This window comes from Myotis daubentonii, chromosome 3 (genome assembly GCF_963259705.1).
Source record: "Myotis daubentonii chromosome 3, mMyoDau2.1, whole genome shotgun sequence".
NCBI lineage: Eukaryota > Metazoa > Chordata > Mammalia > Chiroptera > Vespertilionidae > Myotis > Myotis daubentonii.
This window is the reverse complement of record NC_081842.1, coordinates 335,991-348,893: the sequence shown is the minus strand read 5'-3', so window position 1 is coordinate 348,893 and position 12,903 is coordinate 335,991. Positions and strand designations below refer to the sequence as shown.

Sequence of the window (12,903 nt, the reverse complement as noted above, 5' to 3'; positions counted from 1 at the left end):
GCAGGAAGGACGAGGGGAGGGAGGCATTTCAACGTTAAAGGAAGTTCTCCCAACACCAGGGCCCCCTCTTCCTCCGCGTCACACCATTAATTAATTACTGGACTCTTTATTTTTTTAATATGCATTTATTGATTTTTAGGAAGAAAGGAAGGGAGAGGGAGAGAGAGAAACATCCATGATGAGAGAGAATCATGGATCGGCTGCCTTCTGCACGCCCCCTACTGGGGATGGAGCCCTCAACCCCGGCCTGTGCCCTGACCGGGAATCGAACCGTGACCTCCTGGTTCATAGGTCGATGCTCAACCACTGAGCCACACCAGCCGGGCCACCACAGCACCTTAGAAAACACGAAGAGCCATCAGTTTGTAGCTCAGGGGCTGAGCATCGACCTAGGAGCCAGGAGGTCAGGGTTGGATTCCTGGTCAGGACACAGGCCCGGGTTACGGGCTTGATCCCCAGTGGGGGGCGTGCAGGAGGCAGCTGATCAATGATTCTCTCTCATCATTGATGTTTCTCTCTCTCTCTCTCTCTCTCTCTCTCTCTCTCTCTCTCTCTCCTCTCTCTCTCTCTCTCCCTTCCTCTCTGAAATCAATCAATAAAAGACAATTTTTTAAGAAAAAAAGCCCTGGCTGGTTTGGCTCAGTGGATAGGGCGCTGGCCTGGGAATGAAGGGTCCCGGTGCGATTCTGGTCAAGGGCAGGTACCTCGGTTGCAGGCGCCCGGTCCTGGTTGGGGTGCGTGTGGGACAACCAATCAGTGTGTCCCTCTCTCATCGATGTTTCTCTCTCTCTGTCCCTCCCTCTCCCTTTACCTCTCTCTAAAACTCAGTGGGAAAACATCCCCAGGTGAGGATTTAAAAAGATTCGTAACAGACTTGTCCTTTCTGCCTTGGGGGGGGGGGGGACTTTGGCCAGCTGAGGGGCACGGGCTCCCGACCTCTGTCACTCCTCCCGGGGGGGTGGGGGGTGAGGTGCCATCGACCCCTTAATAGGGCAGATCCCTGCCTCCTGGGCCAGAGCAGTGAGCGGGCGCGGGGTGGGGGCGCTTCCAACAGAAGCAGCTATTCCGGGGAGCACACGACTGGGGGCATTTCTCGGTGTCTGGGTGTGAGGCAGTCTTCATGGCAGACCTGTGAGCTCATGTTTCAAAGGCCCCGCTAACACCACCCTCCTAACGCCACCCTCCCAATGGCACCCTCCCAACACCACCCTCCCAACACCACCCTCCCAATGTCACCCTCCCAACACCACCCTCCCAACACCACCCTCCTAACGCCACCCTCCCAATGTCACCCTCCCAACACCACCCTCCCAATGTCACCCTCCCAACACCACCCTCCCAACACCACCCTCCCAATGTCACCCTCCCAACACCACCCTCCCAATGTCACCCTCCCAACACCACCCTCCCAATGTCACCCTCCCAATGTCACCCTCCCAATGGCACCCTCCCAATGTCACCCTCCCAACACCACCCTCCCAATGTCACCCTCCCAACACCACCCTCCCAATGTCACCCTCCCAATGTCACCCTCCCAACACCACCCTCCCAATGTCACCCTCCCAACACCACCCTCCCAATGTCACCCTCCCAATGTCACCCTCCCAACACCACCCTCCCAATGTCACCCTCCCAATGTCACCCTCCCAACACCACCCTCCCAATGTCACCCTCCCAACACCACCCTCCCAATGGCACCCTCCCAATGGCACCCTCCCAATGTCACCCTCCCAATGTCACCCTCCCAACACCACCCTCCCAATGTCACCCTCCCAATGTCACCCTCCCAACACCACCCTCCCAATGTCACCCTCCCAACACCACCCTCCCAACACCACCCTCCCAATGTCACCCTCCCAACACCACCCTCCCAATGTCACCCTCCCAACACCACCCTCCCAATGTCACCCTCCCAACACCACCCTCCCAATGTCACCCTCCCAATGTCACCCTCCCAACACCACCCTCCCAATGTCACCCTCCCAACACCACCCTCCCAATGTCACCCTCCCAACACCACCCTCCCAATGTCACCCTCCCAATGTCACCCTCCCAACACCACCCTCCCAATGTCACCCTCCCAACACCACCCTCCCAATGTCACCCTCCCAACACCACCCTCCCAATGTCACCCTCCCAATGTCACCCTCCCAACACCACCCTCCCAATGTCACCCTCCCAACACCACCCTCCCAATGTCACCCTCCCAACACCACCCTCCCAATGTCACCCTCCCAATGTCACCCTCCCAACACCACCCTCCCAATGTCACCCTCCCAACACCACCCTCCCAATGGCACCCTCCCAATGGCACCCTCCCAATGTCACCCTCCCAATGTCACCCTCCCAATGGCACCCTCCCAATGTCACCCTCCCAACACCACCCTCCCAACGTCACCCTCCCAATGGCACCCTCCCAATGGCACCCTCCCAATGGCACCCTCCCAATGTCACCCTCCCAATGGCACCCTCCCAATGTCACCCTCCCAATGGCACCCTCCCAATGTCACCCTCCCAATGGCACCCTCCCAATGGCACCCTCCCAATGGCACCCTCCCAATGTCACCCTCCCAACACCACCCTCCCAACGTCACCCTCCCAATGGCACCCTCCCAATGGCACCCTCCCAATGTCACCCTCCCAATGGCACCCTCCCAATGGCACCCTCCCAATGGCACCCTCCTAACGCCACCCTCCGTGTCTGAAAGGGGAACCCTGTGGGTTAAAGATGTGTGTGTTTGGGAGGAAATCCATGAGGTCAGTTCGAGTTAACCTTTTTCAAAGCCGAGTGCATTGCCCGTAATGGACCAATCTCCAACTCCAGACAGAAGAAACCCGTGAAAAATGTCTTCGCCAAGGGGCCTACGCCCACTGAGGGGTTTTAAAGGGAACGCGGGACTGTCTCCAGCCTTGGGGTTCGGCCATTGGCATTACTTTCCATCAACCTGAGACCAGGCGCCGTCGGACGCAGTGGGTACCTTACAGACAAAGACGGGGGCCTCCTGGCACAGACACCGTGTCTCCCGCTGGCCGCCCTCCCTGCCAAGTGGATTTTATGTAGTAAATCCTGTTTTGGAAACACTACGAAATTTACTCGGTGAAATAACATATTTAATCATGTGTTAGAGGAAATGGTTGTTTTCAGGGCAGCTACTCATCCCTGATCTAGTTCACGAGTTTGGATGTCTACATAGCTGATCTCCATGTCTTTGGTGGACTTTTTTTTTATTTTTTAGTATGTTTTTATTGATTTTCAGAGAGGAAGGGAGAGGGAGAGATAGAGAGAGAAACATCAGTGATGGGAGAGAATCATGGATCGGCTGCCTCCTGCACGCCGCACACTGGGGATCGAGCCCGCAACCCAGGCCTGTGCCCTGACCGGGGATCAAGCCGTGACCTCCTGGTTCATAGGTTGATGCTCAACCACTGAGCCACACCAGCCAGGTGTTTGGTTACTTTTTAAGGTTTTCTTAAATCAGGATTTACTTAAAGTGAAAGCATGTTGGAGATCTTACAGTGTGTTTTTGGTATTTTGTTTGTTCACATGGATATATCTACCCCATTTATCAGATCACCTTTGATAGGATGACAAAGGTCAATACAATAACGTCCCAGTGTTAGTGGGCAGCTGCGGAGACGTGACCAGTGCACACAGGTGTTCCTGGATCGATACTGTCTTCAGGCACAGGACGGTGTAGTAATTCACGCTGCGACCAACAGGATCACAGCTTCCGTGCAGACCCCACGACCTGGGTGAGGAAAGGGGTGAATCTGAGTAGATGAAGCATTCGAGGGACGTGCCCCTGAAATGGAGGTTCTTTCCGACCCGAGACCGTCTCCCGCTCCCGAATTCACAGATGGTTTACCCGTCGCACCTGGTGCCCGGCACCTGCAACCACGGGGCCTGTGGCACAGTCGCCGCCGAGGAGAGAGCGACGGTGTCCGCCTTTCCTTCTCGGTCTCCGCTGACGTCCGCCGCCTTCCTGACGTCCCCGCCTCCTGTCCGAACCTCCGTCCTCCGTAAATGTGTAAACGCGGCCGTTTCAATGAGCCCATTTCTCAAGTCTTTGGCAGCGTCAGCGTTTCATGCTTCTAAAACAACGATTCCCCCTGAAGGCAGTTTCCTGGCGGAGAATGATGTGCCCGGCTTTGCCCAGGACAGCTGCCCCCCCCAACCCCCCTCGCACGGCCGCTCGGCTGGCACCTCAGCAGCATCGGAGGGTTGCGCCAGAGTCGCAGGGCAGGAAGCGGCCTGACCCACGGCCCCGCTGTCCTGGCCACGGGGTCGATTCGCAGCGCCTGCGGGTGGAGGACTCACGGCCGTCGTGAGCGAATGGCGCCCGTGAAGCGCGGTGTCTGTGGGGACTGTTTACTGAAGTGTCCCTTGTCTCACAAGACCTTCCCCCAGGCTCTCCAGACGGAGCCACCGTCCTCTCCTGACGCGTGAAGCCGACAGCGTCGACCTCGGTCTGAACTAGAGGCAGGCGCCCGGGGAGCCCGGGAAGAAGCACGAACGCGGCCACGCGGAGTGGGCCCCACGCCGGTTCTCAGCCCTTCGCCCTCCTGAGCTCGTCGCCTGTGCCCGCCGAGCCGCTGGCTGGTGTGTGGGCCCCGGTTCGAGGGTGACAGTGGCGTCAGCGTGGAACTACCAGTGACTCCCATCAAGTCTCATCTCGCAAAGAAGCGGAGGGAGTGTTGATACAAAGGAAGACAGATGGGGGGGGGGGGCACTATGGAAATTACAGTCGACTGTAACATGGTAGTCACAGATCGCCATTCGAAAGAATAGAGAGTCCACAGCTAAGCAATATGGAAACGTAGGCAGTATATTTTAACAAGGAAAGAGGATAGTGGACAGAGGAATATGCAGGTGTGTATATAATACATCACAGGTGTGGCTTATTATTAAATCTATCCCCAAAAACGAAGAATGAGGGAAAAGGCAAAAGCACAGAACACTTTGAAATAAAATGCTCGGTCTTCATCACCTAAAATCTGGTTCCAATTAAAAATTGAATGTATCTGTAAAAGGCACATAAACACGTGTGTAAGCGTTTTCTGACCTGAATTTTCATTTGCAAAGAACGTTTGTATTCGGCGTTTTCTAGAAAAGGTGAGCGTGAATGCGGGCCTTTCAGAAACGGAGCGGAGGCGGCCGCTCCCAGCACAGGCCCGCGGGGCAGGGTGAGCCCGGAAGTGTGACGTCCGTGAGGCCGCTGAGGGGCCGGCTGAGGGGCCGGGGGGTCGGTGAGTCCCGTCCTGGGTGAGCCCGGGGCCTCGAGGACTCGCTGTAATGCCCACAGCTCGTCAGCTACCCCTTTCACTGATGCCAAGGTCTTCCTTCTGTCACCGGGAGACCCCGGGGGCGCGAGCCACTGGTCACTGTGTCCAACCACAAAGGCAGGTGGCATCCCATCAGGCATGTACTGACAAGGCCAGCCCACCAAGAAGACAGGCGCATACAGCATCAACCCCTGCCTTCCAGCAGGTGCAGGGGACAGGCCTGTAAGGGGACGGGGCTGGGGGAGGCTGGGGACGGGATACAGCTACAAGCAGGCTGGGGGGTCCATGGACGTCAGCGATTGTCCTTAGTCATCAGGCGACAAGATGATGGCGATGAGATGATGTGGATGAGATGATGGTGAGGAGATGATGGTGAGGAGATGATGGCGAGGAGATGATGGTGAGGAGATGATGGTGAGGAGATGAGGCGGATGAGATGATGGTGAGGAGATGATGGTGAGGAGATGAGGCGGATGAGATGATGGTGAGGAGATGATGGTGAGGAGATGAGGCGGATGAGATAATGGTGATGAGATGATGTGGATGAGATGATGGCGATGAGATGAGGTGGATGAGATGATGGTGAGGAGATGATGGCGAGGAGATGATGGTGAGGAGATGATGGTGAGGAGATGAGGCGGATGAGATGATGGTGAGGAGATGATGGTGAGGAGATGATGGTAAGGAGATGATGTGGATGAAATGATGGTGAGGAGATGAGGCGGATGAGATGATGGTGAGGAGATGATGGTGAGGAGATGATGGTAAGGAGATGATGTGGATGAAATGATGGCGAGGAGATGATGGTGAGGAGATGAGGCGGATGAGATGATGGTGAGGAGATGATGGTGAGGAGATGAGGCGGATGAGATGATGGTGAGGAGATGAGGCAGATGAGATAATGGTGATGAGATGATGTGTATGAGATAATGGTGATGAGATGATGTGTATGAGATAATGGTGATGAGATGATGGTGAGGAGATGATGGCGAGGAGATGATGGTGAGGAGATGAGGCGGATGAGATGATGGTGAGGAGATGATGGTGAGGAGATGAGGCGGATGAGATGATGGTGAGGAGATGATGGTGAGGAGATGAGGCGGATGAGATAATAGTGATGAGATGATGTGTATGAGATAATGGTGATGAGATGATGGTGAGGAGATGAGGTGGATGAGATAATGGTGATGAGATGATGTGGATGAGATGATGGCGATGAGATGAGGTGGATGAGATGATGGTGAGGAGATGATGGCGAGGAGATGATGGTGAGGAGATGATGGTGAGGAGATGAGGCGGATGAGATGATGGTGAGGAGATGATGGTGAGGAGATGATGGTAAGGAGATGATGTGGATGAAATGATGGTGAGGAGATGAGGCAGATGAGATGATGGTTAGGAGATGATGGTGAGGAGATGATGTGGATGAAATGATGGTGAGGAGATGATGGTGAGGAGATGATGGCGAGGAGATGATGGTGAGGAGATGAGGCGGATGAGATGATGGTGAGGAGATGATGGTGAGGAGATGAGGCGGATGAGATGATGGTGAGGAGATGATGGTGAGGAGATGAGGCGGATGAGATAATGGTGATGAGATGATGTGTATGAGATAATGGTGATGAGATTATGTGGATGAGATGATGGTGAGGAGATGAGGTGGATGAGATGATGGTGAGGAGATGATGTGGATGAGATGATGGTGATGAGATGAGGTGGATGAGATGATGGTGAGGAGATGATGGCGATGAGATGAGGTGGGTGAAATGATGGTTTGACTCCTGACGGGTCAGCCTGACCCTGCCTATGGGTTCTGCTTGCTGGATTCACAGCTGAGTCACCTCCTCCATTGCTTCGCACAGGCCTTGAAAGGAAATTTAAGAAAAACTTAACCCCTATTCACATATGAGAAGCTTAACCCCTTGCACAGAAGTGTGTGTGTTCTAAGATCTAAAATAATATGATCACTTTTCAGATCAACCCAGGTGCCCTGTCTATCTGTATATATAAAAGCCTAAGGGACCAACCAACTGGTCGCTGTGACACGCACTGACCACCAGGGGGCAGACGCTCAACACAGGAGTTTCCCCCTGGTGGTCAGTGCGCTCCCACAGCCAACCTCCCGTGGCCCCAATGGGCCCGATTGCCAGCCAGGCCGCAGGACCCCACCTGTGCACCAGGCCTCTAGTCAGATTATGAGCCGCCCCGTCGCTTCCCTCACTGAGACCCACAGAAGCACCGATGACCAAGCAGCCCCTTCGCGCCTCCCGCCTGGGCCGGCAGGGAGCTGGGTGGTTCTTGGCGACCCACCTGCAGGCCCAGGACCTGCACGGGGTTTCCCTCCCGAGGGCGAAGGTCTCCCCTGCACTGTTTGAACCACCGGCCCCTCCCTGTCCCTGCAGAAGTCCAGGATCTCCACCTACGAGAAGATGTGGGCCTTCATGGGCAGCCGGCAGCAGACGGCCCTGGTGAGGAGCAGCGAGGACGGCATCCAGCGCGTGCTCACCGCCGACTACGCGCTGCTCATGGAGTCGACCAGCATCGAGTACGTGACCCAGAGGAACTGCAGCCTCACGCAGATCGGGGGCCTCATCGACTCCAAGGGCTACGGCGTGGGGACCCCGATGGGTAAGAGGCTGAGGAGGGCGCGGGCACCGTGGGGCATGGCAGGGAGCGTGGCAGGGAGCGTGGCGGGAAGTGGGCTCGGGAAATCTGCTCCACCTTCCAGGTCTCCAAGGCCTGAGTGGACTGATCGCTGAGGCAAACGCCCCCTAGGTCAGAGGCCTGTTTGGCGTCTTCAGTCCCAGACACGTAACCGCGTAAACTGTGAAGTCACTACTCCTTTCACGTTCTAGTGTCTGGTTGAGCCTGTAGGTTTCTATTATTCACGTTCTAGTGTCTGGTTGAGCCTGTAGGTTTCTATTATTCACGTTCTAGTGTCTGGTTGAGCCTGTAGGTTTCTATTATTCACGTTCTAGTGTCTGGTTGAGCCTGTAGGTTTCTATTATTCACGTTCTAGTGTCTGGTTGAGCCTGTAGGTTTCTATTATTCACGTTCTAGTGTCTGGTTGAGCCTGTAGGTTTCTATTATTCACGTTCTAGTGTCTGGTTGAGCCTGTAGGTTTCTATTATTCACGTTCTAGTGTCTGGTTGAGCCTGTAGGTTTCTATTATTCACGTTCTAGTGTCTGGTTGAGCCTGTAGGTTTCTATTATTCAGGTTCTAGTGTCTGGTTGAGCCTGTAGGTTTCTATTATTCACGTTCTAGTGTCTGGTTGAGCCTGTAGGTTTCTATTATTCACGTTCTAGTGTCTGGTTGAGCCTGTAGGTTTCTATTATTCACGTTCTAGTGTCTGGTTGAGCCTGTAGGTTTCTATTATTCACGTTCTAGTGTCTGGTTGAGCCTGTAGGTTTCTATTATTCACGTTCTAGTGTCTGGTTGAGCCTGTAGGTTTCTATTATTCACGTTCTAGTGTCTGGTTGAGCCTGTAGGTTTCTATTATTCACGTTCTAGTGTCTGGTTGAGCCTGTAGGTTTCTATTATTCAGGTTCTAGTGTCTGGTTGAGCCTGTAGGTTTCTATTATTCACGTTCTAGTGTCTGGTTGAGCCTGTAGGTTTCTATTATTCACGTTCTAGTGTCTGGTTGAGCCTGTAGGTTTCTATTATTCAAGTTCTAGTGTCTGGTTGAGCCTGTAGGTTTCTATTATTCACGTTCTAGTGTCTGGTTGAGCCTGTAGGTTTCTATTATTCACGTTCTAGTGTCTGGTTGAGCCTGTAGGTTTCTATTATTCACGTTCTAGTGTCTGGTTGAGCCTGTAGGTTTCTATTATTCAAGTTCTAGTGTCTGGTTGAGCCTGTAGGTTTCTATTATTCAAGTTCTAGTGTCTGGTTGAGCCTGTAGGTTTCTATTATTCACATTCTAGTGTCTGGTTGAGCCTGTAGGTTTCTATTATTCACGTTCTAGTGTCTGGTTGAGCCTGTAGGTTTCTATTATTCACGTTCTAGTGTCTGGTTGAGCCTGTAGGTTTCTATTATTTTACCCCAAAGGTCTTAACGAGAACATCTTCTGGTTAATTTCCTCGGCGTTATTTTCCCGTTCCTACACGTGCCTGTGTACTTTTTCTACCTTAAAACTCCGGGTGGGGCACATGCCTGGGTTGTGGGCTTAATTCGATTCCCGTAGAGGGGTGTGCAGGAGGCAGCTGATGGGTGTTTCACTCTCACATCAATGTTTCTCTCTCCCCCCCTCCCTTGCTCTCTCTGTGAAAATCAATTTTAAAAAATCTTAAAAAAAACAAAAACAAAACCTTGCGATTGGGTGTAAAATACTCTGCGTGTCCTTAGAGGAGCACCTGCCCTTCCTCAGGTGGACTGTCTGTGGACTAAACTATAAAACTGGAAACTTGACCTCTTATCCTTCCGTCTTCCGCCCTTTACCCCACCTCAACCGCCTGTGCGCACCCCCCTTTGCCCCCCAAACCCCCTGCCTGGCAATAAGGATAGAAAATGACAAAGTGGGTCCCCCCAGCTGTGAACTGTGCCTGTGGGAGGAGCCTTTGGATGGCTGTTTCCTCACTGAGTGGAACGTCACTCTGAAGCCAGTGTTTCTGGGGGCGGGGGGGGGGGTGGAGCCAGGGGCTCTGTCTCCAAACCCCTGAATGCACGCGGCCCTTTGAGTGTCCCTGCGCCCCGTGCGGGAGGCGGCCTGGAGGAATCACTTTTTTGCTAGAAAGATGTGAGCGAGCAGTTCAGCCAGGTCTCGGCCATCGGCACCCATCCGGACGCACACGCCAGAGTGGGGGTGCCTTCCCTCGCGGGTGAGAAGCACGCATTTGGGGGCTTGTCATCGGGCCGCGAGCCCATCGCGCTGTCACCCCACAGGCTGTGGAGGGAGGCTGGGGCCGATGGGGCCTCAGAGAGAGGGCCTCCGGCGGGAAGCGGCTGTGGGACGGATTGTGGGGTGTTTCCTCCATGAGGAATCGACGGTTAAGCGAGATCAGCTGCTCTTCAGGGTGAGCCGTGTGCACCCACGTGCACGGCCAGTGTCACTCAGGCCATTTAAGCAGCAACAACAGAAACTGAAGATGAAATCTATTCGGATCTAGAACATTCCCTGCTTGCCCGGCTGCTGTGGCTCCGTGGCTGAGCGTCGACCTAGGAGCCAGGGGGTCACGGCTGGACCCCGGTCAGGGCACAGGCCCGGGTTGTGGGCTCGGTCTCCAGTGAGGGGCGTGCAGGAGGCAGCCGGTCAGTGATTCCCTCTCGTCATTGATGTTTCTCTCTCTCTCCCTCTCCCTTCCTCTCTGAAATCAATAACAATAGGTTTTAAAATATAATAAAAATTTTAAAAAATAAATAAAAGGGACAGACACTGTGGACAAGGGTTCACCTCAGCCTTCGAAGTACAGGCTTGAGCGTTTGTGCCCTTGGCCAGTCAGGGTGGAGGTTCCTGTCAGCCACAGTCGGACGGTCACTGTGAGACCACCCTCCCTCCGCCCAGTGGTCCCCCAGGCCCCCCGCTCCCCCCGCCCCCCCGCCCCCCATTCCGGGACAGGGTCCCTCACTTCCTCCCTGTGCCCCCCGCACCCCTGCTCCCCCGCCCCCCCATTCCGGGACAGGGTCCCTCACTCCCTCCCCTGTGCCCCCAGGCCCCCCACTCCCCCACCCCCCCATTCCAGGACAGGGTCCCTCACTCGCTCCCCCTGTGCCCCCAGGCTCCCCGCTCCCCCGCCCCCCCATTCCAGGACAGGGTCCCTCACTCGCTCCCCCTGTGCCCCCAGGCTCCCCGCTCCCCCGCCCCCCCCATTCCAGGACAGGGTCCCTCACTCCCTCCCTGTGCCCCCAGGCTCCCCGCTCCGGGACAGGGTCCCTCACTCCCTCCCTGTGCCCCCAGGCTCCCCGCTCCGGGACAGAGTCCCTCACTCCCTCCCTGTGCCCCCAGGCTCCCCACTCCGGGACAGGGTCCCTCACTCCCTCCCTGTGCCCCCAGGCTCCCCACTCCGGGACAGGGTCACCATCGCCATCCTGCAGCTGCAGGAGGAGGGGAAGCTGCACAGCATGAAGGAGAAGTGGTGGCGAGGCCGCGGCTGCCCCGAGGAGGACGGCCAGGAGGCCAGCGCCCTGGACGTGGAGAGCATCGGCGGCATCTTCGTGGTGCTGGCAGCCGGCCTGGTGCTGGCGGTGTTCGTGGCCGTGGGCGAGTTCCTGTACACGTCCCGCGGGAGCAGCGACGCCCAGCAGGTGAGCCCCTGCTCCCGGGCCTGGGCTCCTGCGGTCTGGGTTACCGTCGCGAGTTGGGGGACCTGGGGGGCGTGCGCCCCTTTCCGTAACGGTCTGTGGACTTCGATGCCCAGAAGCGCCATTGCTGAGTTAGAGCGAAGATCTGCCGCGTCCCTGGCAGGGCTGCTGGCCTTCCTCTGCCGTGGACGTGGACGTGGACATGGCCGTGGCCGTGGACGAGGGGACGAGGGCAGCCGTGCAGGTGGCATCCAGTGAGCGCTTCTCTGAGCGAAGGGAAGGAATGCAGGCTCCGTCGCTTCTGCAGCGAGACCTGCGCCTCAGATGAGCGAGGACGGAATAAAGCCGGTCCATGAGGGAAGCAGCACCTCCCTCAGGCCCGTGCTGAGCCACGCGGCCATGCAAAGCGATTTATGTACAGATGCAAACACAGTGTCTCCAACCTGAGCGTGGACCCCTCGGGGTCTGACCAGAAAGGACAGCGCCCGTGCATTGCCTTGGCCAGGGGCACGATGAGCCACCCGAATGGCGAGAAAACGTGTGAGACACTATTTTCCAAATCGCAGTTAGGATGAAGGTTGCCTTCAGCCGTCAGCCATGGTTTCCTGTGGTTGTTATTTTTGACGGAAATCACACAGGAGCGTACAGGCCTCTGGGAGGACGACTGTGGTTACGATGGTTCCTTCACAAACAGACGAGAGTAAACAAGCTGCCGGCTCGCGGGGTACGGGCCACCGGCCACCGCGGAGTCACAGGTGCTGCTCCTTGCAGGGCTGGCTTGACGCTCCGCTGTCAGGCCTTCGAATCCTTAATCATTCTGAACGGGGGCTCCAGCCCCCCACTGGGCCCGGGCTCTGCAAACGTGGTGGCCGTTCCTGCCGAATCTCGCTCTATCTCACTTGCCTTTCGCGGGAGCTCCCGCAGCTCCCTGATCTGGGGGGCGGGCGGGGGGGTTAGGGGTTGAGGATAACAGGCTTCATCAGGAAAACGTGCCCCCAGTCCCCAGGCGGCTGCGAGAGCCCTGAGCCCCGTCCTGGGCCTCCCAGGGAGACTGTCTTTCCGAAAAGAGGGAGCCGGCCTGGTTTAACCTTCAACTCGCTCTCGGACGTCCTGTTGGTGGGCGCCCGTGTCACGCTTTGCTGTGCGGCTCACGCGTGCCCGCTGTGCTGGCTGTGACGTCATCGCGTGCTCAGCGTCGCTTCTGGCGTATTCGTGTTTCTCCGTCTCCTCCTTGCCTCTGCCTGCGAGGCTGTGTGTGTGCTGCACCAACTCCGTGTAAGCAACCCGTCGGCCGCTCCGCTCGGGACCACCCCGTCCGGGATGTAGAAGGTGGCAGATCAGCTCGAGAGGCGAGAGCATGCGGACACACCATCGCTCACACTGTA

At 56.1% G+C, this 12,903-nt stretch overlaps 2 protein-coding genes across 2 annotated transcripts in view; both read left to right on the top strand.

Annotated features, from left to right (window-relative positions):
- Positions 1 to 12,903, top strand: part of LOC132229156 (keratin-associated protein 27-1) — a 350,231-nt gene that overhangs the window by 192,534 nt on the left and 144,794 nt on the right. The gene's annotated exons all lie outside the window — the stretch shown is intronic.
- Positions 1 to 12,903, top strand: part of GRIK1 (glutamate ionotropic receptor kainate type subunit 1) — a 106,071-nt gene that overhangs the window by 90,323 nt on the left and 2,845 nt on the right. Inside the window, exons 14-15 of the mRNA XM_059685904.1 lie at positions 7,686 to 7,911; positions 11,271 to 11,521. Coding sequence (XP_059541887.1) covers positions 7,686 to 7,911; positions 11,271 to 11,521 — 477 coding nt within the window. The remainder of the gene's footprint in view (positions 1 to 7,685; positions 7,912 to 11,270; positions 11,522 to 12,903) is intronic.